The 24,921-nt window shown below is 44.9% G+C and overlaps 2 protein-coding genes across 5 annotated transcripts; one reads left to right on the top strand and one right to left on the bottom strand.

Moving 5' to 3' along the window:
- Positions 1-1,715: 1,715 nt before the first annotated feature.
- Positions 1,716-16,996, top strand: tpp2 (tripeptidyl peptidase 2). Of its 2 annotated transcripts, XM_049006392.1 has the most exons (30): positions 1,716-1,768; positions 2,058-2,224; positions 3,268-3,396; positions 3,493-3,588; positions 3,865-3,969; positions 4,436-4,560; positions 4,795-4,958; positions 5,177-5,331; positions 5,901-5,977; positions 6,093-6,220; positions 6,799-7,047; positions 7,165-7,280; positions 8,102-8,273; positions 9,220-9,377; positions 9,457-9,533; positions 9,671-9,777; positions 10,175-10,329; positions 10,904-11,020; positions 11,111-11,211; positions 11,293-11,389; positions 11,479-11,616; positions 11,856-12,100; positions 12,416-12,494; positions 13,218-13,256; positions 14,067-14,218; positions 14,351-14,447; positions 14,584-14,714; positions 15,040-15,247; positions 15,459-15,578; positions 15,724-16,996. In XM_049006392.1, exons 2-30 carry the CDS (start codon positions 2,060-2,062, stop codon positions 15,811-15,813), a joined length of 3,792 nt encoding a protein of 1,263 aa, XP_048862349.1. In that variant the 5' UTR covers positions 1,716-1,768; positions 2,058-2,059; the 3' UTR covers positions 15,814-16,996. The 2 variants fall into 2 exon arrangements, with proteins under 2 accessions (XP_048862349.1, XP_048862350.1); XM_049006393.1 differs by lacking the exons at positions 1,716-1,768; positions 13,218-13,256 and having other exon boundaries at positions 1,906-2,224.
- Positions 16,249-22,237, bottom strand: LOC125737424 (protein-lysine methyltransferase METTL21C). 3 transcript variants are annotated; one of them, XM_049006403.1, is made up of 5 exons: positions 22,131-22,237; positions 21,106-21,247; positions 20,391-20,548; positions 18,699-18,816; positions 16,249-17,708 (listed from the first exon to the last, which is right to left on the bottom strand). In XM_049006403.1, exons 1-5 carry the CDS (start codon positions 22,173-22,175, stop codon positions 17,314-17,316), a joined length of 858 nt encoding a protein of 285 aa, XP_048862360.1. In that variant the 5' UTR covers positions 22,176-22,237; the 3' UTR covers positions 16,249-17,313. The 3 variants fall into 3 exon arrangements, with proteins under 3 accessions (XP_048862360.1, XP_048862361.1, XP_048862362.1); XM_049006404.1 differs by lacking the exon at positions 22,131-22,237 and adding an exon at positions 21,957-22,093; XM_049006405.1 differs by lacking the exon at positions 22,131-22,237 and adding an exon at positions 21,885-22,079.
- Positions 22,238-24,921: the final 2,684 nt, after the last annotated feature.

The following is a 24,921-nucleotide window of genomic DNA, read 5'->3' as shown; positions in this document are numbered from 1 at the left end:
AACACTGATTCTCAGCTCGAGTGGTGAGGGATACAGTCCTGTCACCATCTGTTCTCACTCCTTTGCCTTCTGTTGTTCTCACAGTTGGTTAGGTAGGTCGTTCTCGCTGTGGCGCACCGGAAATTCTGCCCCCCTGAGAATTATTTATCTGGAAAAAAAACAATGCAGTTTTGACTTCTTCAAAAAAACATAAAATAGTGATTAGGCAGGATGGACAGTAATACAAGCACGCGCGTTTGAAAGCAGTTTTAAAATATTTGCAGCGATACTAATACTGTGATCTTGTTCACCTTAATTCATGTTATCAAACATTGATAACAATGCATCCTGTGTAACAATTTTGGTATTTATAATTTAAGGACCACTAGGAGCTAAACTGACAGTTGGAGTGTAACACACTTTTCACCTACTTGATACATGCATAAGTGTAGAAAAAAATCCATGCATGTTAAGTGGGGTGAACTGAATATTGCATCAGGGTGTGGAATTCATTTGTTTCGTGGTGCACTGAGGACAGGTTTCGGGGGAAAGGACGCGGAGGCGGAAGACGAAAAAGTAGCAAGTTACTGTCCCCTGGTGGTAAGAGTTGGTAACTGCATCAATACAGTTCCACGATCATCACCGCAGGAACTCAAAATGCAAATGAGACAAGAATTTGGAGCCCTGTCCACCACCACATGCAAAAAGTTTTGTGAGCAGGACTTCGTCACTCGTAGCCTAAAGAGCCAAGTGCATTTTTGTATCAAATTTCAAGAGAATTTTAAGGCTTTGAGAAAAATTATGCTGGTTGGAGACATCAAGACATAATGTGAAATAGTTTCTAATCCAAGAGATCAATTAGTCACACAATACAATGTACTAACCTGACCCAAGAAAAATGTCATTGTAGTGTTTTCATCCCTGATTACTTGTTTTTTGTAATATTAAAATCTTATATTGAAAAAATTTAGTGTTTGGCCCATTGTTAAGTAACCGAGATATTTTTTTCCATATTCTGTGAATATCCGACCGCACAATCAAGTGTGAGGTGGGAAGAACATTTACTGTGGGTACCCGTGCAGTCATGGATCATAATACTGTGGGTGATGTAAACTGTCTGTTCATCATGGAAGCAATGCAAATTATTTGGGTGTGAAGAGAACCTCCCTGCTGTTTTTTTATTCTAATAGGCAATAGAGACATCCAACCTTAAGTAACTAACGTTTTTTATTTTTCATTTGCCCCCAATGACCTTCTAGTATTTTATTCATCTTTCATACATTCCTTCTTGGATTTTTTGTAAGTTTCGTTGCTATAATTTAAACTTATTGTTTTATATTTGATGTAGATATGTTGGCTTTGGATTTGGAAATCATTTGCAAAAGCTATTGCAGGAAAATGCTATTTGAATTTTTGCATTCATAAAAGTCTCAATGATTATTATTTCATATACAAAGAGTTGTGTAAAAATATGCATGATTGACATTTATCATCAAACTTAAGTCTTCATTTGTGTATATCAGGCAAATTAGAACACGGAGTGTAAGCGAAATATTCGAAATTTTGATTAAATGAACGGATATTACAGTAATATATGATCATATGCTACTATTTGACTTTCTTCAAGAAGAATTCAAATCTACAAATTTTAAGCGAAGATTTCCATCATTTCAGCAGTACTCTTTGCTATAGTTTTATAGCCCCAACATAAAAAATAAATTCATTCGCGAAAACATTTTCCCTTGGGACGGATTAACAGGGAGCACTTTGTTAAGGGGCTTCAGTAAAGGTAGGTATCGAGGCAACGATTTACATTTCTTAAAACCTAGGTAACTTCTTTAATAGCTAACAATAAGTAAACAGCATTATAATATGGAATGAGATTTTTTGTCTTTGGTTTTAAAATACGAAACGTTTAGTCGGGTTAGGTGCTGGTCGTTTATAAGGAGCCCTGCAGCCGGTAGTACAGCGCGTGCAGTGTCGCTTTAAAAGTCCTCCCCTATTTCGTGAATTGTGTGAATGGCCTTCGGTTCTCTCCGAAGCTCTGCTTGTTATTGTTTTTGCCTTCGCCTTCTCAGTTATGGCTGCTCATTCTACTGAAGAGCCGTTTCCCCTCCACGGGCTGCTTCCCAAAAAAGAAACCGGGGCCGCTTCTTTCCTCGCCCGGTATCCGGAGTATGACGGTCGAGGCGTCCTCATCGCCGTCCTTGACACCGGCGTGGACCCCGGGGCCCCGGGAATGCAGGTAAACTCTAGCGCGGGGATTTCCGTGGCATCGCAGGCCGCAGGCTGCAAGCAGAGGCCCTTCGGGTTGTTTTGTGGAAGTTACCGGGTGGAAAGTGGCAAGTCGACCCGTGTCCGTTTTACCCCGAGGCCTTTATTAACGACTTTATTCTGTCATTCTGCTTCCTTGGTAATTTACCTCTTTGTTACCCGTTTCGTATCTGTAAACGAATATGACTGGTGAACTACGTCTTGTTTGCATATAAAGGGCTGTCTGTATTTTTTTTGGAGCTTTTGTGAACATATTTAAATAATCCATTAAGTATTTCTTCCTGCACCGCATCCATCTGTAGCAAGCTGGCTAGTTAGCTTGCTTACAGACCGCAACAGCCGGAGCCGGCATGCCACATGAAGCGTCAGTGTGATTTGCAGATTACCGAGCGAGAAAAAAACACATTTTAAAACAGTTTTCAAATTATTTTTTCAATCGTATTCGTTTGTCTTTTAGTGCCTGTTTATTGATGTGTCTATGTGAGTTGTAAGACTCAAGCCAGCTAAGAACTTCTTCTTACGGAGCCCTGCATGTGCTACCTGCACTTCACATCTTCCCGCTGCAGCGAATGCGGTGAAAGTTGCCTTCTCTGATCGGAGGAAGAATAATCTACCTGTTTCTGACTTTCTCATATCATGATGGTTCAGAAGGATAATTATTTTTTTGGTCCCCTGCCGGCAATCGGTCTTCAGTCATATTGCTGAAACATGCTGTTTTTTTCTCAAAGTTGTTTCATTCCAGTCAACAGACCCGATGTATAAGCTGAATACAAATGCGAGTTGGTCTGCCAGACGTAGACTGTACATGACGGCTTTTTGGCTTGAATCTGCTTACTTTTGATGGATTTTTCTTTTCTTTCACAAGACACATTCTACATCATAGTGTTTCTCTGTGTCTGCATTTTAGAGTCTTCACTTGGCTGTAAACTTAAAATATCTCAAGTGTAAATGTGAGTCTGTAGTAATTAGAAGCATTTAAAAAAAAAAGTCATTATTTTTTCATGTTTTCTGTAGATCACTACTGATGGAAAGCCCAAAATAATTGACATCATTGATACGACGGGTAGCGGAGATGTGAACATGTCGACAGTGGTGGAGCCCAAAGATGGTGTGGTGCAGGGGCTCTCTGGCAGGACCCTCAAGGTGCCATTTTTTTTTCTCAGTAATGACCTGTTGTGCTTCTAGTGCTGCTCTGCCTTTAATTCACAGAGTCACCTGTTCTGGTGTCTGTCCTTGCAGATCCCGACAACATGGGTCAACCCTTCTGGGCGCTACCACATCGGAATCAAGAATGGCTATGAGTTTTTCCCTAAAGCTTTAAAAGAGAGGCTTCAGGTGAGCTGAAGTGGGTTTTAAAATGCCTTTCTGATAGTTGTTGTTTCTACATTCAAAGGCAGGGTGACGCAGTTTAGAGTTTTGACCTGACTGACATTATGTGCGTGTTAACATTCCATAAAAGAGAATAGTGGCTGTTTGTGTGTGAGATTTCTGTATTTGATGAGCAGAAGCCTCATCAGTTTATATGAGCTTTGATTTACCAGCTGGGCTATATTGTGGGTGTTTGTGAGCGATGAGAAGAGACACTGTTTGAGGTCTCTGTCCCCTTTGCAGAAGGAGCGTAAGGAAAAGATGTGGGATCCAGCACACAGAGCTGCTTTGGCCGAAGCATCTCGCAAGACAGAGGAGTTTGAGAATTCGCATCCCTCTCCCTCGCAGGTCAGTCCCCAGTGTTTGACTTTGCTTCTCTGACTTATGCCTTGATTTGTAGAGTGTTTCTCTTGGTGTGAACAAAGAAATCCTGGTTACCAGTTCATTTGCTACTCACAATTGTATGGGGCACTGTGTGGCTTAGAGGGTTAAGCTGCTATGCCTGTGATCGCAAGGTCGCTGGTTTGAACCCCAAATATTTGTGAGCAAGGCCCTTAACCCCCAGCTTCAGGGGTGTTGCATGCTGGCTTGCCCTGAGCTGTGACTCCCCACCAAAGCTAGGTCTGTCTTTGTATATATTTCTGTGTGTCTCATGGAGAGCACGATGGGGTAGGTGGAAGAGAATTTCCTAATAGGGATTAATAAAGTATCAGTGATGTATTTTACTCTACTGGCACGACGCACGTGTGACCATCCCAGAGCCATGCCCAGTGTGAGCGGTAGAGAGTGAACATCGTCTGGTTTCCAACTGCAGGTAGAGAAGCTCTGGAAGGAGGAGCTGCAGTGCCATTCGGAGCTTCTGGCTTCCCTGGAGAAGAAGTACAGCGACCCAGGCCCTGTGTATGACTGTGTCCTGTGGCACGATGGCGTTACCTGGAGGTAGAGACTGGCTTTGGGTTTGCAGTCTAGAGTGTAATGCTGCTCAAGTTATTTCTGTAGTACATGGGATTGTTTCCTTGAATGCTGCTGACTTGTATTTATGTTACCAAACTTGTGGGTGGTGTTTGTAATGCTGTCTCTTGGGGTGTGACGGAAACGGTGTGTGTTCACGATGCTGTGATGAGCTGCATTGTGTAAACATCCGCGGCGTGTTCATTTTTCTTTGTGTGATAGGGCGGTGGTGGACACATCAGAGTGTGGAGACTTGGCTTCTTGTGTCGTGCTGAGCTCGTACAGAGAGAGGCAGGAGTTTGCCTCGCTGGGGACCTGTGAGATGCTCAACTACTCCATCAACATCTATGATGAAGGCAACACCCTCTGCATCGTCACCAGTGGAGGTGAGACCCAGGGGTGCCTGTGTGAGGAGCTTCATCTCTCTGTTCTGAGGAAAACTAAAAGAACATCTGGGGGGTGGGTGGGGGGGGGGGGGGGTGGAATCCCATTTTATTTACAGCACAGACTCCACTTGATGTTTACACTATAAATAAAACTCAGAACTCTTCCAGTCGGTGGCGGAATTCCATAGGAATTGTGTCATTTGTGTGTCTTTCTGTAGGTGCTCACGGGACCCACGTGGCCAGTATCGCGGCAGGATACTTCCCGGAGGAACCCGAACGAAACGGCGTGGCCCCCGGGGCACAGATTCTTGCCATTAAGATCGGGGACACGCGGCTCAGCACCATGGAGACAGGGACTGGGCTTATTCGTGCGGTAGGTCGAATTGCAGGGACAAAGGTGGAAAGTTCAGGTCCCGAAAATACAAATCCAGACCAAGGTTTTGTTCCAACCAACCATTTGAGCGTAAAGACTACTCAACTGGTTGGTTGGAACAAAACCTTGGTAGTGATTTGTACTTTCGTGACCTGAACTTTCCACCTCTGGCAGAGACAGAGGGGCTGCCTGGTAATAGAGGAGGGAGCTACTGTGGTGTGGTTTGGTTTGGAGCTCTGTAAGAAGAATAAACTACAGGCAGCATTCATCTTGCATAAAACCATCTTAATCTGGATTTATGGAAAGAATATCCAAGATGCACAATTTGTGGAAGTGCTAACTTCAATAAGTAAATATCTTTTCATGCACTTATGTTCTTTAGCATGCATTACTAGTATATTTTTGGCTTATCTGTTTTTTGCTAATAGGTGTCCTGAATGGTATGGGAAGGTAAATCTATCTTGCTTTGGTTGAGAGCTGCTTGTATTCATGGAAATGGCAAGAGAATGAATGCCATGACAGCTCCTTATTGGTCCTGGCTGAATGTCTTTCCTTTCTGTTCTCTCCAGATAATAGAGGTCATCAACTACAAGTGTGACCTTGTGAACTACAGCTATGGGGAGGCCACTCACTGGCCAAACTCAGGGTGAGCACACGTGCTGATTCAACATATAGATGGACAGGGTCACGATTGAGGGTTAAAGTTAAAGCACTGGTCCTCTGAGTATGTGTTTGTGTTTAATTCTCTGTCCCCCCTCCAGGAGAATTTGCGAGGTGATCAGTGATGCAGTGCAGAAACATAACATCATTTATGTGTCGAGTGCGGGCAACAACGGGCCCTGCCTGTCCACGGTGGGCTGTCCCGGGGGAACCACCAGCAGTGTGATTGGTCAGTCTGGCTGTACCCTTCAGTCATAGACCTTGTCACATACAGCAGGAGTGGGGAACCTGATCTGTGAAGGCCCAGTGTGGGTTTTTGGGATGGCCAATAACAGTGGGTCCCCAGGACTGGAGCTGAGGACCACTGCTTTATTATTGGCTGACTGAGCGGTCATCCCAAAAACCCACACCCACACTGACCCTTCATGGAGCAGGTTTCCCACCCCTGACAAATGGAATATGTAATATGTTCTTTCAGGCAGTTCTCGACTTACTGAAGTAATCAATTCCACAAACCCATTTGAGGCCATTTCTATTTACCTAATAGCAAAAAACATACAGTAATATACTGAAGAACTAAAGTATAAGATAAATGGAAAAAGTTTCAATATTTTCAGTTTGTCACCTTTTTGCATTCGCGTTTCCGTATACTCTACCTATCTCAGATGTTTTTTCACGCACATCTGGATTTATGCAAGTCCATTTCACGTACGTCAAGAGCTGCCTGCATACTAATTGGTTGTATAGATTGAAGTCTGTTAGATAGCAAATCCAAAAATACCAAATCCATACCCTGCTCTGTGTTAGGTGTGGGGGCGTACGTCACTCCCGATATGATGGTGGCTGAGTACTCGCTGCGAGAAAAGCTTCCGGCAAACCAATACACGTGGTCGTCCCGGGGGCCGAGCACGGATGGAGCCCTCGGGGTCAGCATCAGCGCCCCTGGAGGGGCCATCGCCTCAGTCCCCAACTGGACGCTCCGTGGGACCCAGCTGATGAACGGCACCTCCATGTCTTCGCCCAATGCCTGTGGGGGCATCGCCTTGGTGCTTTCGGGTTAGCGTGGCCGCTTTTACCTTTTGGGGATCATCAGGGTGTTATTAATGTTGGAGAATATTCATAAATAACCACAGCTGACAGAGACACGGATGCTAAGGCGCCTTCGTCCTCCAGGGCTGAAACGTTCTGGTATCCGGCCGACCTTCACCGCGGTGCGCAGAGCACTGGAGAACACGGCCGTGAAAGTGGACGACATCGAGGTGTTCGCACAGGGCCATGGGATTATTCAGGTAGAAGAATGCAGAAAGTGAAAAGTTAAATTTGAGTCTGATAACACTGGAACTTGTATGGATGCTGTATGAGGATATTTTGAAGGTATATCTCGTATCATTGATACAGTCTTTGTTGATTATATAAATTGAAGCTGGCATATAATGATACGATATATAAACAAATAAAATCACACACACACACCCCAACCATTTAGCAGTATAGAGGTAATGACTCATGCCTTTTCCAAAAAGGTAACGCATCACCAAGATTAAGGTGTCATTTTTACGTTTAGCTATTCATCAAAGCCAACAGGAGTGGGGGGGGTGCCCTTGTTGGTGCCAACAAAAACCAACCGTAAGGCAGATTTCCAACAGTAAGGTGCATATTTGTGTGCTGTCTTTTGTGGGCATTTTTCAATCTAGTTTCATTCCTTTGGTCACTGTGAGGCAGGAGCTAGCCAATTCCTGGGCACGTGATCACCCTTTCTATTGTAGTATCTCTCTCTCATACACACAGACAGTGGCTTTTGGTTTCATAATACAAAACTAAACTGTAGATAGTAAGTGCTGGGATCCCATTTCGGAAAGTTCATAACCTGCCTCAGCTTAAAATCCCAGACTCTTATTGCTTCATATTTTCCCATCGAAGTGACGGGTGACCCTGCACTTTTCTGCGAATGCCTCAAAAGGAATCTGTAAATGGAGAACGGAGGAGTAATTTGTTGGTAAATGGAGACCCAGAGAATGACGGGAATCGGTGTGTGTGTCAGCAAGTGAGAACTGTAACAGGTTTTGGGGTATGCAGCGTCTGGCTGAGCTAACGGCACGTTCCGCTTTAGGTCGACCGGGCTTTCGACTACCTCACGCAGCACGCCACCCTGTCCACTAGTAACCTGGGCTTTGCTGTTACCGTGGGACCGCAGCGTGGCATCTACCTCAGGGACCCCATCCAAGTCTCTGCCCCATCCGACCACAGCGTTGGCATCGAACCCATTTTCCCCGAGAACACAGGTATGGATCTTGATGTCGCCAACCTGCACAGAAGTGCAGTCCTGGACAAATTTAGCCCCTTTCCACATGGCCTGTGGAGACAATCTTATTTAAATGAGATCCTGGCTGTGGTCTTCACCCCTGGATGTGCCCACAGAAACCATCTTGCCTCATTAGCTGTTGAGCCATTGGCTGTTTGACTGGGTGGGGGACATTCTCGTGACACCACCTGGCCAATCAAAAGGCCTTATTAAATGCAGCATATTGGATTCTGACCACGGCAACCGCATGTGATCACCCATGCCTGTCTCCCTTTACCTTTCCTATCTCGGTTGACCCTTTGGAGTTTCAGTACTGGTCAGCCCGTCGTTTGAGTAGCAGATTGCTTAACGCTGCTGCCTTCTGTGGCTCCATAAATAGAACCCTGCAAAGCATTGAGACGTTAAAAATGAATTAAAATCGAAAAGGAAGGCAGAGTTGTGTGGATGTATTTATGAAGTGCAAACCTTTGCCCTCGAGCAAAATATAAACCTCATTTGTAAGTGAGGACCATGTCAGTCCTTATAGTAATAAAAAATGCCCTCTTGCACCCCAGTGAAGATGTGACAGGCAAAAAGCTTGTGATTAATTTTAATTCATGCTCTCGAATGCGTCTGGTGAACAAAGGCATCTCGTTACGGTTGGCTGCATTAGTGCCCTGCTGTTGATGCATTTAAGTCCATTGGGAAGTCAGTGCAACTTCTAGTAAAATAATGAGTTCTCACAGCTGGGTTTTAAAAACTGTTTATCCTCTGCTGTGCTCTGTGGGGAGGGTTTATTCCCCGATGATGTCATACGTAAGAGTACCAGCCCTGGAAAATCCCTGTATTCCTAAATACCTATAATGATGGGTTCCTAAAAGGCGGTACTGGGTTGCGTCATCTGATTTGGGTTTCCCCCTCCCGCCCCCTGTCTGCGGTTCCTGTAGAGAACACAGAGCGCATCTCCCTGCAGCTGCACTTGGCACTGACTTGCAACGCCCCCTGGGTGCACTGCCCCTCGCACCTGGAGCTCATGAACCAGTGTCGCCATGTCAACGTGAGGGTGGACCCAGTGGGGCTACGAGAGGGGCTGCACTACACTGAGGTACACCTCAACTTTGGCTTCTGGGGGCATGTGTCTGTTATACTTTCCTGCTGAAGGACTTTTGTTTGTTTGTTTGCAGATCTGTGGTTTTGATACCACCGCCTCCAGTTCTGGCCCACTGTTCAGAGTGCCCATAACGGTTATAATTCCTACCAAGTAAGTGTGTAGCGTGTTTTTTAAATAACGCCTATGTGGCTGGGTTTGTTGTAGCGCTTTTGTATTGTTGCCTGGAGTCAGATTCTTTTAGCCATCTCCTGTCCCTCCTGTGACCGTCTGCCCTGCGCTGCCGCCAGGGTCACAGAAGCCTGCGGTAACGAGGTCTGCTTCGCCAACGTCCACTTCAGGCCTGGTCAGATCCGGCGGCACTTCTTCAGCATCCCTCATGGGGCGTCGTGGGCAGGTGAGTATGGGACGTGGTGCCCCCCCACCTTGGAGTAATCCTGGTCATGGTCCTGGCTCAGGCAGCAAGCCTCTGACCGGAGGGGATGTTGTGTTTTAAGGTAACTCGCTAATGTGTTGGGTAAAGCAAAGCCAATCCACCCGCCTCATATTGGTGTGTGTTTTTGTTTTTTTTTTTGTTTTTCTTTACTCCTATGAATCCTTGGCATTCTCTAAAGGTGCCAAAATATTCATTACAAATTGCCAGGGAAAGAGGGAAAATAGCAGTTTTATTACACACTAAAATGAAATTTCAGCAGTAGCAGATTCCCCTCCGAGCTGTAGATAATGATGTCCAAAGGTCAGCCTTCCCACGGAGTCCTTTTGCAGTCTTCTGCCTTTCCCTCTCCGTCCTGTAGAGGTCACACTCGCGTCTCAGTCCGGCGACGTGTCTTCCAAGTTCGTCCTGCACGCCGTGCACCTGGTCAAGCAGCGGGCATACCGGGCCAATGAGTTCTACAAGTTCTCTTCTCTGCTGGAGAAGGGCTACCTGACGGAGGCCTTCCCCGTGCTGGTGAGAGCTGCCGTCCAAGGTCATAGCAGCTTTGTGTCACCCAACTGCCCTTCCAAATGTTGCAGGGATCTCCCTACAGAGCGTAACACAGCCCTAGAATCCGGCTTGCTAGGTGAAACCTTTCAAGTCAGATTTAATTAACATTTGCTTTAGTGGTTCAATGGGAATGGGAGTTATTTTATTTATTTTATTGTGTGTTTAAAGCACTAGATGAATTGAGATTAAATGAAGTGATTGTGTACAAGAATTACTGACTTGCTACCAGAATCTGAGATACTTTATTCATCCCCAGAGGGAAATTAGGAAGATACAGTATCACCTCATCTCAGATTGAAATGAACTTGCAGAGGTATTAACAGCAGATGAGAATGAACGGCAATGCCTTCTAGTCAGCTGGTGGCTGCAAACGCGAGCTTTTGCAATTCCCCTATGATTGGTTCATTCACGTTGTGCTTTGGGGGTATAAAGCTTGAGGTGAACCATCCTGACCTTCCAGCTGAGGTCCAGGTGCTTTCTCTCTCGCACACGGGGGACACTTCTGGTCTGTCTCAAGTGTTTCCCCTCTCTCTCTCAGCCAGGGCGGACCATGGAGTTCTGCATCGCTCGCTGGTGGGCAAGCCTGGGTGACGTCAACATCGACTACACCATCTCCTTTCACGGACTGTCCGTCTCCCCCTCTCCCCTGCACATTGTGAGTACCTGGGCTGTGTCGCACTCATGCAGCACCCCTCGCACCAAGCTGTGCCCTCCGTGACAGTCCCCGTGATGTCCTCCCCCACAGCACGCGTCAGAGGGTGTCTCCAGCTTTGAGGTGCTGTCCTTGCTGAAATATGAGGATATCGCCCCTAGCATCACCCTGAAGAATTGGGTCCAGCCACTGAGGTAGTAGCTCACAACACATAAGGTGTTAAAGGTCTCCTGCATGGGTGATATTGATATCTCTCCAACTGTCACTGTTCCCAGGCCACTCAGTTCGAAGGTGAAAGCCCTTGGACCTCGGGATATTTTGCCCAACAATCGACAGCTCTACGAGATCATACTCACCTACAGCTTCCATCAGGTCCGTCCCATATCCATAGAGACAGACACTCGCAGACGTCTGTGTGTTTGCGTGCTTGCGTCACGCTGCCTGTGCATCCACTCTTTCAGCCCAAGACCGGCGAGGTGACCCCCAGCTGCCCCTTGTTCTGTGAGCTGCTCTACGAGTCGGAGTTTGACAGCCAGCTCTGGCTCCTGTTCGACCAGAACAAGAGGCTGCTTGGCTCAGGAGATGCTTATCCACACCAGGTAACTGGACTCCACACGCGGGCTATAGTTACCGAGCAGTGATGCGTATGACGAGAGTAAGGCCCGACTGGCTAGCTTGGGATTTTATCTGCTCAGTATTTAAGGCTCTTGGCCTAATGGTTCCAGAATATTTTACAGTATCTACAGACATTCTAGAACCTCCGTGATATTTGCAGTTGGTGTCTCTCTCTCCCTTGTGAAGCTCACTTGCTCTCCCTCGTTCCCCCTCCCACCCCCAGTACTCTCTGAAGCTGGAGAAGGGTGACTACACGGTGCGCCTGCAGGTGCGTCACGAGCAGGTCAGCGAGCTGGACCGCCTGAAGGACCTGCCCTTCATCGTGTCCCACCGCCTCTCCACCACGCTCAACCTGGACGTCTTTGAGACGCACAAGAATGCCCTACTGGGCAAGAAGAAGGCCAACTCCCTGACCCTGCTGCCAGGCTCTGTGCAGCCCTTCTACGTCACGTTCCTGCCAGATGACAAGTAAGGGCTTATGGCCTCTTGAATTTAGATGCATCACCTTGGTCACTTTGGGAGAAAATGCGTTCTTACCAAGCCGTCATTCTAACATGTGGTTCACACCTATCTTACCAAGTCTTTACCCCCATGAGTGGAGTTCCTTTCCACGACTGACTCAAGCCTACAGTCTGCCCCCACAGCTTGGTTCCTGTCTGGCCTCAGTCCATGACTGAGGTCTATTGGGCGGTGGTGGTGTGGTCACGTCTCCACCACCCCCAAGTCGCCGCCTTGCATCACTTGAAGCTCTGCCGTCTTTCAGCCATATCTCGTCTCTCCCAGAATTCCCAAAGGGACGGCGCCGGGCTGCTATCTGACGGGATCGCTGGTGCTTCCGAAGAGCGAATACGGAAAGAAAGCAGTGAGTGAACCGAGGCGACCATCCTCCAGCTTCCGCCCGGTGGCCTGTGCGTGTGGCCGACCAGCATCCTGCCTGCCTGCTTGCCTTTCTCTGCTCTCTGTGTGCGTGTGATCAGTGCTCGTGGCTGCGCCCTCCTGTCGAATGCCAGCCTGAGAAGACTCTCTGGGGCTTCCAGGTTTCTCCATCTCTAAAGCTCTGGATCCATCTCGGTCCTGCTTTCACACGTACCGCCTGCGGTCGCCCGGAACCAGGTGCATGTATTATAATGGACGGTCTCTAGGACTCTGCAGAGTGCCTGTGGTCTGTTACGGTTACGGGGCTCGTAATTCTTGTTGTGATTGTAACCTGCTAATATGATCCACGGTGTCTGTGTTTCCTGTTCCGTGTTCTCCGGCGAGTGGCCGTCAGATACAGAGAGATTTGAAGTCGGATAAGGCTTGGTCCCCATCACATGACTGTGCTTAATGTCCACAAGGTGGTGCTGTTGCACCAGAAATGGCTCTGGCTTTGAAACTTCACTCCCCATTTGAAAACCTTCTCTAATATTAAAGGGTGGGGGAATTTTTAGAGGGATACAACAAAATCTGGACAGGAGATTAACTTGCCTGTCTGTACTGCTTAGCAGTGCCTGGAACAGACAACAAGAGTGTAACGCGTTTTAGGAGACGGAGTATGCATCCATGTGTCTGCCTGTTACTCACTCTGTGTTATTCTGACCACCAGGGCCAGGCCTCAGCAAAACGGCAAGGGAAGTTTAAAAAGGTACTGGATGGTCGAGTTCTGTAAACACGCAGTTATATGAAGGGCTTCACTGAGAGTGCAGATGAGCGTCTCTCGCAGTTTGCCTCCTCACTCACAGGCAGGCCAGCTTGTTTGTCATTTTCTTTGGTGCTCCCTCCCAGGAAATTATTCTGGGGAAGAACTTTCTGGCAACAGTGGGGAAGGGTGGGGTGGGGGTCAGCCAATTGCATTCCAACTTTGCACCTCCTAGCTTCAAATTTTTATTATATATTTTTCTTCGCTCCCCTTCCCTGTCACCATGATAAAGGTTTTACCTTGTTGTCATGGCAACAGGCCACCCCTTGGGTTGAGCAGCAACTGGGCCGTGTGTCACGGTCGCTCCCCGGGCGAGTTAATTTGCCCCCGTCATCCGTCCAGTGGTCGTTTTTAAATGATTTCTTTGCACATCAGGATCACATTTCGGCTGTCGAATGTCGCGCAGGGTTCTCCGTTACAGGAAGGGCTGGTGGGCCTCTCCTACATAACACTGTGTTGGGTTCCTGGTCCATGTTCTCGAAACATGTTACAATGCATCAGGGTCTGTGATAAATAAATGCATATTTATACCCGGAATAATGGTGCGTTGGTGTATAGTGAACCTTTTTCTTAACTGCACTGAATGTTCTGTTACTAAAAGCTTCTATCTTACACTGGGGAAATGGCCTTGTTGATTGTGTCCAGGCTGTTAGGGACAGAGATGCCATTTTGGTGTTGAGGCTGTTGATGCTCAGGGGCAATGGAGTGTTTGAATAGGTCATGCAGAGTGCGCATCTTTGTTTCTCTCTTCCGTAGGACATTGTGCCTGTCTTCTACCATTTGATACCTGCACCCAATAAAGCGAAGAATGGAGGAAAAGAGAAAGACAAGGACGGAGAGAAGGAGAAGGATGTCAAGGAGGAGTTCATCGAAGCTCTGAGGGACCTTAAAATCCAGTGGATGACAAAGTTAGTTTTCGTGTTAAGTGAGGCCATTCGTGTGAGAGCTTTTAGGCTGAGAGCTTAGATTTCTATGCTCCAGATCTGATTCTTCATCCATTGTGTCTTTTTTTTTTTTTTTTTTGTCTTAAATATTTCCAGGTTGGACTCTATATCTCTGTATGAGGAGCTGAGGGAGAGCTTCTCTTCCCATCTGCCCCTGCATGTGACGCGACTGCACCAGCTGGACTCTGAGAAGGTACCGCTCACACTGGCGGGGGAACGTGTGTGTGTGTGTGTGTGTGTGTGTGTGTGTGTGTGTGTGTGTGTCACTCTCTCAGGCACACACGCCGCCACACTGTCCTCATCCTGCCTGGATTTTGTGTGCCCGGCAGGAGCGCCTCAAGCGCCTGGGAGAGATCGTGGCGGCGGCCGACCTGGTCATCTCCCACATCGACCAGACGGCGCTCGCTGTGTATTTCACCATGAAGACTGACCCCAGGCCAGAGGCTGCCACCATTAAAAGGTACCATGCCTCGGCTGAAGATGCTGAAGTATAATTTTAGCTGCTTTTTTTTTTTTTTTTTTTTAGTGGACAGGCTGAACTGCTGACTGTTCCATAGTCTGCCTTGGGTCTGGCTTTAACCTGGAAAAATGCCCCCTGCTGGTTGTGGCGAGGAACAGAAATGCAATTTCAGCTGTTGTGAAGGATTGTGGCTTGTTGCACTAAGAACGTGGACCTGAAGGTTGCTGGTAGCCTTGAACAAGGTCTTTAGTCTGATTTGCTTGAATTAAAAATCTCCTAATGGGTAATATGGCCTCAATGGATGTGCATCACCTGGCCTCTGCAGCGAGATGGAGAAGCAGAGGTCCTCCCTGCTGGATGCCTTGTGTCGGAAGGGCAGCGCCCTGGCTGACCAGCTCCTCCAGCCTCCTCCGCAGGATGGGGCCAGCGCTGGCGAGGTGGGCAGCTCTGAGGATGACCCCGGGAGTGTGACCAAGTCCCTGGAAAACAACTACTGGGAGGTGCAGAAGTGGGCGGAGCTCACAGATTCAAAGGTAATCACTGCATAGCATCTAAGGGAACTAGCTCTGAAGTTGCTATGAACTGTAATGCTAATTTAGCTTTTTAATTTATTATTGGTATATTGGAGATTTAAAAATGTTGGGTTCATTTTATACGAGTTTTACATTATTGGTAACATCTCAGTCTGTTCCTCCTCTCTTGAATCCATTGGCTCCATTCTGAATTTCTTCTCGTTCTTTGCAGGTTTTATTGTTTGCATACAAACATTCACTAGCAAATAAAATGTATGGCAAGGCCCTAAAGTATGCATCTAAAATGGTAGAAGACAAACCCAGCAAGGAGACCTGGAGGAACTGCATACAGGTAAGCATCAGGATGTCCAGAACCCAAGGTGGATGGGTGTACCATGCACTTCCTGCTAAGGTTAACCCAATGGAGCTGATGGGGCATTGCTTAAACTACTGATTGACGGCTCCTTTATCTACCTTAGACATGTCTGTCTTTTCAGATGATGAAGTCTCTCGGCTGGATGCACTGTGCCTCCTTTGCAGAAAACTGGCTGCCCATAATGTACCCTCCAGACTATACTCCCTTCTAAACAGGGGCTCACTTGGCAGACCGCAACACACAGATCCCCGTATGAGGGTAATGCAGCGCACAAAAACCCAGCGTGCTGAAGTGTGGCGGTGATGTCGCCGACCCTCCCAGCTTTACCTGCAGAGTGAGGTCACCCCCAGTTGAATGGGGGAGAGGGCCTCTTGGTTTTTTTTTTTTTTTTTTTTTTTTTTAAGTTGCCTAGCTGATCCTCATCTCCATGGCAACTGACATCCCGTTCAGGTGTCGGCAGTTTCCACGTCTGCCCCTCGAGACAGCTGGGCAATAGTATGTTGAAAGGGGATTGCCAAATTCTAGCCGTCTCTACCGGGGGGGGGGGGGGGGTTTACACGTGTTCTCTCAAATGTTAAAAGGCGACATATCTGCCCCTAGTATTCGTATGTATGTATGCATGTTACATGAAGAAGGATTCACAACCTTTGTCTTTTTTAGAGTATGACTTTTTTTTTATTGAACATAAATGACCAATCCTTCATTAAGCATGGTATCAAGTGTGATTTTTACTTTAACAAAACAAAAAACAAAACACAAAAAAAAGTTTCTTTAATCTGTGCATATCAAAGGTCTTTAGCCAGTCGGGACTTTTTTTTTTTTTTTTTTTTTTTTATTTTTAATTTTCAAATGCCAGCTTCTGTTTGCTGGAAATGTTTGTAGAATGAGGTGTTCCTGACTGAATGCCTGAGGAGGGCTAAGGGAAGCTTTACGGCACCGTACCTTATTTAGCAGAAGCAAACAAGCCATAATGCAATAGCCACACGCACATCACGAGCAGAGCCTGGTGGGTGTCGTCCCCCCCCCCCCAGGTTTGGCTTCATGGTAATCCGTTCTACAGAGTTACCTCATTGTAGCAACGTCATGCCTCTCTATAAATAAACTGTATTATCCAGACTACCCTGGGTTGGATTGACATGTCACATGGCCTTAACCCTGTAAAAGATGCTAAAGCAAAGCCTGTCTCACTCATACCATTTTAGAATGTGTATTTATGGAAATGTTTTATTTATAAAAAAAAAAAGGTTGAAATCCCATATTTTCAAGAGCAGATGCAGTTCACATATATACAACTATTCTCTATTTCCCTTACCAACAGGAGAATTTACATAAGCTGTTTTACTACAAAGTATGGGTTCTCTGAAACAATTCAGAATAAAATTATTTGAAAATGAGTCTGTGTGTCATGTGATCTGTCTTAAAAAAACATTTCATTCTAACAGTCTAAGGTTTTTAGATTCGATAAGCATTCAGTTCTCATTGTGCTTTTGCCTATTACAAGTGAAATGCATCAAGTTTAGTTAAAAAAAAAAGCCACAAAATTAATATCCTTCTAAAAACTGTCTGTCTATTCATATACAAACATGCACACCATCACCACATTATGCATTAAAGGCTATAAAAATGGATAAACCTGTAGGAATGTAGATGGGGGATGTGGGAGGAGTCTAAAACCAGCACATGCACGGTGAACGCTAGATGAACACGTCTCTCACTCCTCCCGGCTCCTGGCCATGAAGATCTTCACCTCCTGCTCCGGGAGGTCGGCCAGCAGGGTAGTGTGGAAAGCCTGCTTGAAGTTGTCAGTGAACCGCAGGTCAGTCTGGAAGCGGACCTTATTGGCCCAGATCAGAGTCGTGCCGGGCAGACAGAAGTGCTTCATGGTCACCAGCAGCTCATCCAGGAAGTCGTGGTGGTACACCACATCAGCTGCCAGCACGTAGTCGTACCGGTAGATAGAGCGCGGATATGACTGCTCTAGGTCCTGCTCCCAGCAGAGTGCAGCCACCTGAGGGGCGTGCTTGCAGTGCCCCCTGGTGTTTCGATTCAGGTTGCAGCACAAGTTACCAAGGATGTCCGGCAGGTCCGTGGCTGTCACCGAAGCCCCTGAGAGCCAAAGCGAATCCTCAAGTAATACCCATTAATGCTCTGTTACCATAACAACATAAAACATACACAGTAATCTAATACAGAAAGCTACCGTAATTACCCTGAATATATCATTATCAGCAGTGACAGGAGAAATGAGGTATAATCACAGGTTCCCTTTGACCGATTGGTCAGAACATCCCCAGATGTTGTTTAATTCTCATTTGTCCCCTGCGATGGACTGTACTGCCAATAGCAAAGTAATTTCTGCTCATCAACCCCAAACCAACAACTGCTCTTTTTCTTATAGTCTTGCCACGTTTGTCTTTTTTGAGATCCTATTCAGCTATGGTGCTGGGGGGGGGCGAGGTAACTGCATGATGTAAACCTGCATGATGTACAGAGAAAAGTGATAATGAACTAGTGTGATACTTTACATACTTACTATGATATAGTGTATTGTGTGCTGTGTTGTACAGCTCTGTACTGTAAATGAGGGAAGTGGTGGCTTAATGGTTAGGGAAACACACTTGTAATTGAAAGATTCGAATCCCTGACCAGCAAGGAACCACCCCCAAGCACTGCTCCCCGGGCGCTGAATTAGCTGCCCCCTGCTATGTCACAGTGTCACAAATGGGTTAAATGCAGAGGACACATTTCGTCGTTGTGCACTGTGTGCTGTGGTGTGTTAACAAGGATCACTAAAAATGTTATACCATACAGTCACTTTGGTTCATTGTACCATGGTGACCTTGTCTTCTGGTCTCGTCTGATGATACACGTGTGTAAGGTGGACTGACAAGAAGGACTGAATTGAACCAAATCGAATAGAGGGCTGGATGAGACCCTTTGAGGTCATACATGCCTGTGTATTTCAAAGTTGAACTAAACTTCTCAGTATAGGTAAGGTTCAATATTTTAATATTTGAGCTAAGTTGCGCTCTGCGGCACTAGGCTAATAAGCTCTCATTTGAAATGCCAAAGATGAGCACAGAAAGGTGAGCTCACCGAGCAGGCAGGCCACGATGGACACCAGGCCGGTCCCAGCACCAATCTCCAGTACTGTCTTGTCCAGCAGGTCAATCTGCTTGCGATTGTTATCGAGGAACTGGCACAAAGCCAAAGCCTGCGACCACATGGTTATCATTACAGTAGCTCTTCCCAATCAGCATCCAAATCAGCCAGCAAGAGCCTTTAAACCTTTACAGGCGACCTGAACCCTAACTAATTACTGTTTGCTTCTCATACATAGACCCCTTGGACAAAATCCTGTACCGAGAATCTCACATCAAGTCCCCCAACTTTATTGTTTGTGCAGACTGTAATTCCACTCTATTCTTTTAGTCTGTATGATCTAATGAATAGTTCATAACATGCATTATTTATAACCACGTTTTAAAGCTTTTGGTACAACAAGTATAACGTGGTACATATGTGCAGGGGTGTAAGACAATGAAATACAAATACTCTCGTTGCTGAAATTGACTTGTTTTTTTTCCAGATATCTGCACTTAGTTTAAGACTGGTGTACTTTTACTTACGCATCAAGTGTTGTAACGGTACTTTTCCTCTGCTACTTCCCTAACTATAAATAGCTGTAAAGATAGATGACATGATTGCCCTACGGAGCAGGCTGTGCCAGAAAATACAAGCCCATGAAACCAGGTCCAATACTGCTGCAAATGCGTAGACATGTGAGGTACCAATCGGGCAGGTGGTACGGACTGGGTATTGTACTCTGACTACAGGACCTGGGTGAACCATAGATGTGAGTCGTGCATGCGCCTGTGTTGAAAGCCAAATACAAAAGCAACTAAACCTAGTTTAAAAATAACTAAAACTAAAAGCAAGCCAAATACAATATATATATATATATATATATATATATATAAATATATATATATATATATATATATATATATATATATATATATATATATATATAAATATATATAGTTTATGTCCACTTCCTGTGAGGGGCTCAATACAGATAATTTAATTGTGGCTGCCTTCAATATCCATAATGACATAAAATCGTCAGGTTGCCCACTCATAAATAATACGGTAAATAATAATAATTATAATACGGTAATAATAAAAGTAGCTACATATGGCACTCAGCTGTGACTGTATGGTGCTCAAAGCAAATGAACCGCTGAGGTTTTCACAAGCATCACAGAGTAGTAAGCCAATGTTTTATGAACCACTGTATTTCACTCCAATTTTTTATATAATAGTAATAAGTTTTATGGCAGTCCGTTCGTAAGTACGATTTTTCTGCTAGTTGAACGTTTTTAAGCCGGGGACTGCCTGCACTATTTCCTCCATCGTCCCGTGTAATACGGGATCATCCCATATTATGTGGGACAGGTGGCAACCCTACTTGCAATCGATTGATGGAGAATACAGGGTTGCCAACTTCGGTCAGCTGGCTGAGTGAAATTTTCGAGACAGACACATGCACACATATTTACATGTATGTAACAGATTTATTACCTTGTAAATAGTCTGAATGGCTTGCAAACTACCTCAATGCTTTTGAATTAGCTAAAGTTAGACACAGATTTGCCGTAAGATTTCTTGTGTGAGTGTGACGGTCTGAAAGCGTGAGTGTCACGCCAGATGCGTGAGATTTGGCAACCCTGAGAATAGATACTTAGTTGCACCGATTTAATTAAGAGGAGCAGTTGCAGAACTCACCGCTGGCCAAATAACGGCACCAAAGGAATCCAGAGACTCATAGATGTCAATGGTGTGTCCCACGAAACAGTAACGCTCTTTGCTGGTGGTGCAAAGCACGCTTGGAACCCACACACTCTTTTCCTTGGGAGCTGGATCCTCTTCCACTTCTGACCCAGCTGGACACGGAAGGAAACACAGCAGGTAACAACAAGCCCCTACTGCTTTCAAGTCACAGGATCACAACACAACGAATTAGCATTACTGTACCAGTGATCATTATACAACCATGCATAAAGATCACATCAGATCATGCTTGTCTATTTATGCAACCCTAATATGTTCATTTCAAGTCGCTCAGCGCTGAAGGTCTGTATCTTCTCCATTTGTTGCTTAGAACATTTTATTGGACTATACATTTTGTCACCTATACATTTTATGCAAATTTCTGTTTTTTTTTTTTGGTAGGGTATAGGTTTGTGTTTATGATTAATGAAAGGATTTCCTTCTTTATTTTTATTTTTTCATTGACTCAATATGTAAGTGAGGCTTTGAAACCCACAATAAGTCCCTACCAGCCACTGCCAGGTTTAAATTCTTACAGCCAATCAGGATGGGTTACACCAGTCTGTGACTCACAAATATAATCACACTCATCCTTGCTTCTCCACAATGGCTACCAGCTCCATTCTCACGAATACTGTCTCTGTGCAAAGTCATATCACTCATCTCTTGCCTTCATATTTCTCGTCTTCATTCTTTTGCTCCTTTTCACTTGTATCTGTATCTTCTTCCTCAGGCACCTCCTGCTTTATCCAGCTGTCTGCCTGTTCTTGACCACTCATTGTATGCAAGGTTTCCGAAAGGACCAGCACACCCTGCAAGGACAGTGGACGACTTTTAGCTGGGTCTGCGAAGTCTTGCCTTTGTCCTCATTCTTTAATTTTCTGTTTATTCCAACCTTAACCAACCAAACAATTCTCAACTGAAGACTCCAGCACCTGTAGGAGTAGATTTACCTTTGGCCATTTTAGCCTCTAAAACATGTAAACACATATAAACACATGAATAACTTCTGAATCCCTGGGCAATCAGTCACGTGGACAGCTTTGCCAGAATTCCAAGGGAATGGGGTCACGACTTTTATTGAGAAACTGATGACAGGGCAATTTCAGGCGACCAACTGGTGGTACCTTCTGTAGCCCAGGACTGGCCAAGAACTACCTTCCTTTGCTTCCTTCCCTCTCTCACTGGCTAAAAACTTTACTTAAACTCTACTTTACCTAGACTCTAATTCCCCAGAGCCCAGGATTCTAATAATGACTGGGGGGGGTGAACCTTTAGTAATCAGTCCAAAAAGTCATGGATATCCCTTCTGCTTTTGGTTGCACTACAGGAACGCAAGTCCGACCTGAGAAGCCATGCAACATCGCAGTACTGTCTGCACACTCTGACACTCTGGACTGATTTAATCAAGTTTTTTTCCATTTAATATAGCCTTACCAATCCACTAACCCCAATGGGGTGAACATTCCCTTGTATGTAGGCAACATAACCTGTATCATATGCTGACCATACTTAACTGACCCCGGTTTAATGTCTTGACCTCCCTTTCCGATCGCCTAGAAAGAGTCCCATCAGAATCTACCTCCCCCCAGCAGACATTGCATGCTGAGGCAGCCTCCACTCATGCAATAGCAGCCTCCACTTCACACTCTCAATGCCTCTGCACCAGTCACACAACACCCCAGCCCACGTTACCTGTGGAAACCCAGCCTCTTGGCACGTCAGTGATGCAGTACTCATCTTGCATCCTGCTGCAGCTCCCTTCTGAGTTTATAGACCAACAGCATCCTCCCAGACCCTCCCTTCATCGCATCAGCTGTGCCTATATTTAGCATTTTGGGCAAAGACACAAATTGCCACAACTATTACAAACAGAGCGAGGGAGAGCCCATACTCCAGCCCTTTCAGCAAACGGCTCCACCCCAACCCCCACCATCCAGGCTTCAAAAGGATGTATTTTTTCAGAGGGATAAACCAAGAGATAGAAGGCGGCATGTATGCATGAGCAAGAGAAAGCGAAAGCTTAAACTATGCATGACAGCATTAGAATGAAAAAATGGAACCTACACTTGCATCAACAGAGCATGTTTGGATTTCTTCCGTGTGTTTCCATATCGGATCTTTGGCGTCCCCGTGAGGTGCATTTGCATTTTTTTGGAATCTGCATCTGCATGCATGTGACAAACACATCTAAGGAAAGATGGAATGTTCATCCTGTTATTATTTATGTCCAGTGAACTCAGGCATGGTGGTAGCACAGATTACCTGGACTCTGCAGGCTTAGAGGTATCATTTTACGGAGCTACAGTCAAAATAGAGGCAATAAAAACTCCCCGCTATCTCAATGGGTGTTAGACATTCAGTCATCCAATCTGCCTTCGACACTATGTTGATTTAAGATTAGTGAATTTATGTTTCTGGGGAGTACTGTGATCCTGTAATTATTAAGCATCAATATATCATTTTAAGTTAAGATATTCCGAAACTTTAGAAGACTGTAGACTTTTTCCATAATTAAAATTTCGGTTTTGTTTTAGGTCGTAACTCATATTAATCTAAAAATGCCACTCATTCTGCATTTTTTAAAATAAGATTTCCCAAAGTAATCAAAAACAAGATAAAACAAAATGGGAAATTAGCCAAAAGCACGTAGGCATAGAATATTTATTACTAATTTACACTTAATCTTACAATGAAATATATGAAGATAAAAGTTCTTTTTTTAGAGCTGGAAATTTCAACAGATTAACAGCATAGATGCACACAACAGATGCTGTCATCTTTAAACCTGCAGCAGAAGTGAAGAGGAATGTGTTGTCTTAGATATTTTGAGACTCTGCCACCTAGGTCGTCAATATGGGCTTTTTATATAGTCTGGGATGAAAGCAAGGTAATCGACACTCAACACCTGTTTTATAAGCAATAGAAAATGGGAGTTGAGGGTGTAGAATAGAATGCAGTTAAGACTGCATGCACCAGTCGGACACGAGACAAAGCGAGCCTGGACCCCCACACTGAGGGGTTCACGTGAGCAGTGCGTGCCTGAGAGCCACCCACTGTGAGCGTGACATGCAGTCTTAAAGGCAACGAGTCGTTTTAGGGCACTGGCAGTCAAGCATCCGAGGTTACAAAGAAACCAGCAGGAACAATAATGTCATGGTCAGTATCAAACACCGTGACAGCTGTGCCGCTTAAACCATTAAACCCAACACCATATTTTGGAACCATTAATACAAAATACGATTCATTTTTAATAGACGTATCTGGAGTCTGTGGCATATCTGATTGCCGTATTGTATTCCAATCCGAGTTAGTCTAGTTCGCACAGCAATCCCCATATTCCCATCCCTCCTGAGGACTGTTTGAGGCACTTATCAATTCATTGTATGAGAAATTTAACGAACGTGGGAATTTGGGTCCTGCAGATACTAGAAGTGGTCTTAGGGATCGGTCAGCGGAGGACGAGTGCCATTGCAATTAGGCGACTGGTTTTGCTACATGAACATAGACAGCACAACTAATTATCTATTATTTTTGTTGCAATTTTATCTATATTTATACTTCATAATTAAGGAAATATTTTATCAAGACAAATGAGAGCAACTGGGAAATAAGTGTCAACGTCTTGTTTACGCTGATTCTTGATTAATGAGTATTGGTTTATGGGAATAAACTTTCGAATATTGACATCGGTAGAGCTAATGAGGAAAACAACTCTTGAGTTACTTGAGGTTCATGACTCAAACAATTTCAAACGTTTAAACTCAGCCAGCTTATTAGGGTTGTAGTGTCAATTTCTTCATCCATACAAAGCAATACAGAGCCTTATGAAACAGTGAGACTTGAAGCATCTGCCCTACGACCTGGTTTAAACCTTTCACTGTTTTGCCTTGCTTGCAGACTTGCAAAAACTTCACTAGCATCAGTTTTCCACTAATTTGGGTATAATTAAGCAATCTGGCACATGATCTACAATGCAGCAGCAGGAAAATGGTTCGGAAAGGCGATTTAGCCGGCAAATTGTTTTATCTAAAAGGCAATTATTGTGCGGCTTTTACATACGCATAAGCATATAAAGGGAAATGCATGTGTGCATTTTAAAAAAGGCATTTCCCCCACAGTTTTAAACCGTTTTATATCAGTCAGTTTGACAATCATTTACATTGACTGTAACATGTTAAATGACAGAAAAGCTTTATTAAAACTACGTTGCATGAATGTATATTTACACAGTTTGTAAAATAACAGAGAAATCCCTTCAGTAAAACTTGACAATTTCTTTTCTGTATTTTTACAGAATTTAGACTTATGCTTATATCCTTGATCTGTAAAATTTTTATGTACCAACATGTGCCGTCGTTTTACTAAAGCGCAACAACTGTTTTCTATAAATTTTCTTTCATTAACTCTAATTTTACATGCAGTGTACATAAAATCTACATTGGTTTACGGTCCTAAAATCAGTTGCAAATTTCTTTCTTTAACA

The sequence above is a fragment of the Brienomyrus brachyistius genome, chromosome 1, assembly GCF_023856365.1.
Source record: "Brienomyrus brachyistius isolate T26 chromosome 1, BBRACH_0.4, whole genome shotgun sequence".
Lineage (NCBI taxonomy): Eukaryota > Metazoa > Chordata > Actinopteri > Osteoglossiformes > Mormyridae > Brienomyrus > Brienomyrus brachyistius.
This window is presented reverse-complemented; position numbering and strand designations above follow the sequence as displayed.

Excerpts from the sequence above, each read along its gene's own strand:
- tpp2 (XM_049006392.1), top strand. The coding sequence starts at position 2,060 with ATGGCTGCTCATTCTACTGAAGAGCCGTTTCCCCTCCACGGGCTGCTT. Across the intron at positions 9,378-9,456 it reads AGGGGCTGCACTACACTGAG|ATCTGTGGTTTTGATACCAC; the intron begins GTACACCTCAAC and ends GTTTGTTTGCAG. Across the intron at positions 11,617-11,855 it reads GAGATGCTTATCCACACCAG|TACTCTCTGAAGCTGGAGAA; the intron begins GTAACTGGACTC and ends TCCCACCCCCAG.
- LOC125737424 (XM_049006403.1), bottom strand. The coding sequence starts at position 22,175 with ATGAGTACTGCATCACTGACGTGCCAAGAGGCTGGGTTTCCACAG. Across the intron at positions 20,549-21,105 it reads TGAAGACGAGAAATATGAAG|CTGGGTCAGAAGTGGAAGAG; the intron begins GCAAGAGATGAG and ends TTCCGTGTCCAG. Across the intron at positions 18,817-20,390 it reads GTGCCGTTATTTGGCCAGCG|GCTTTGGCTTTGTGCCAGTT; the intron begins GTGAGTTCTGCA and ends ATGTGGTCGCAG.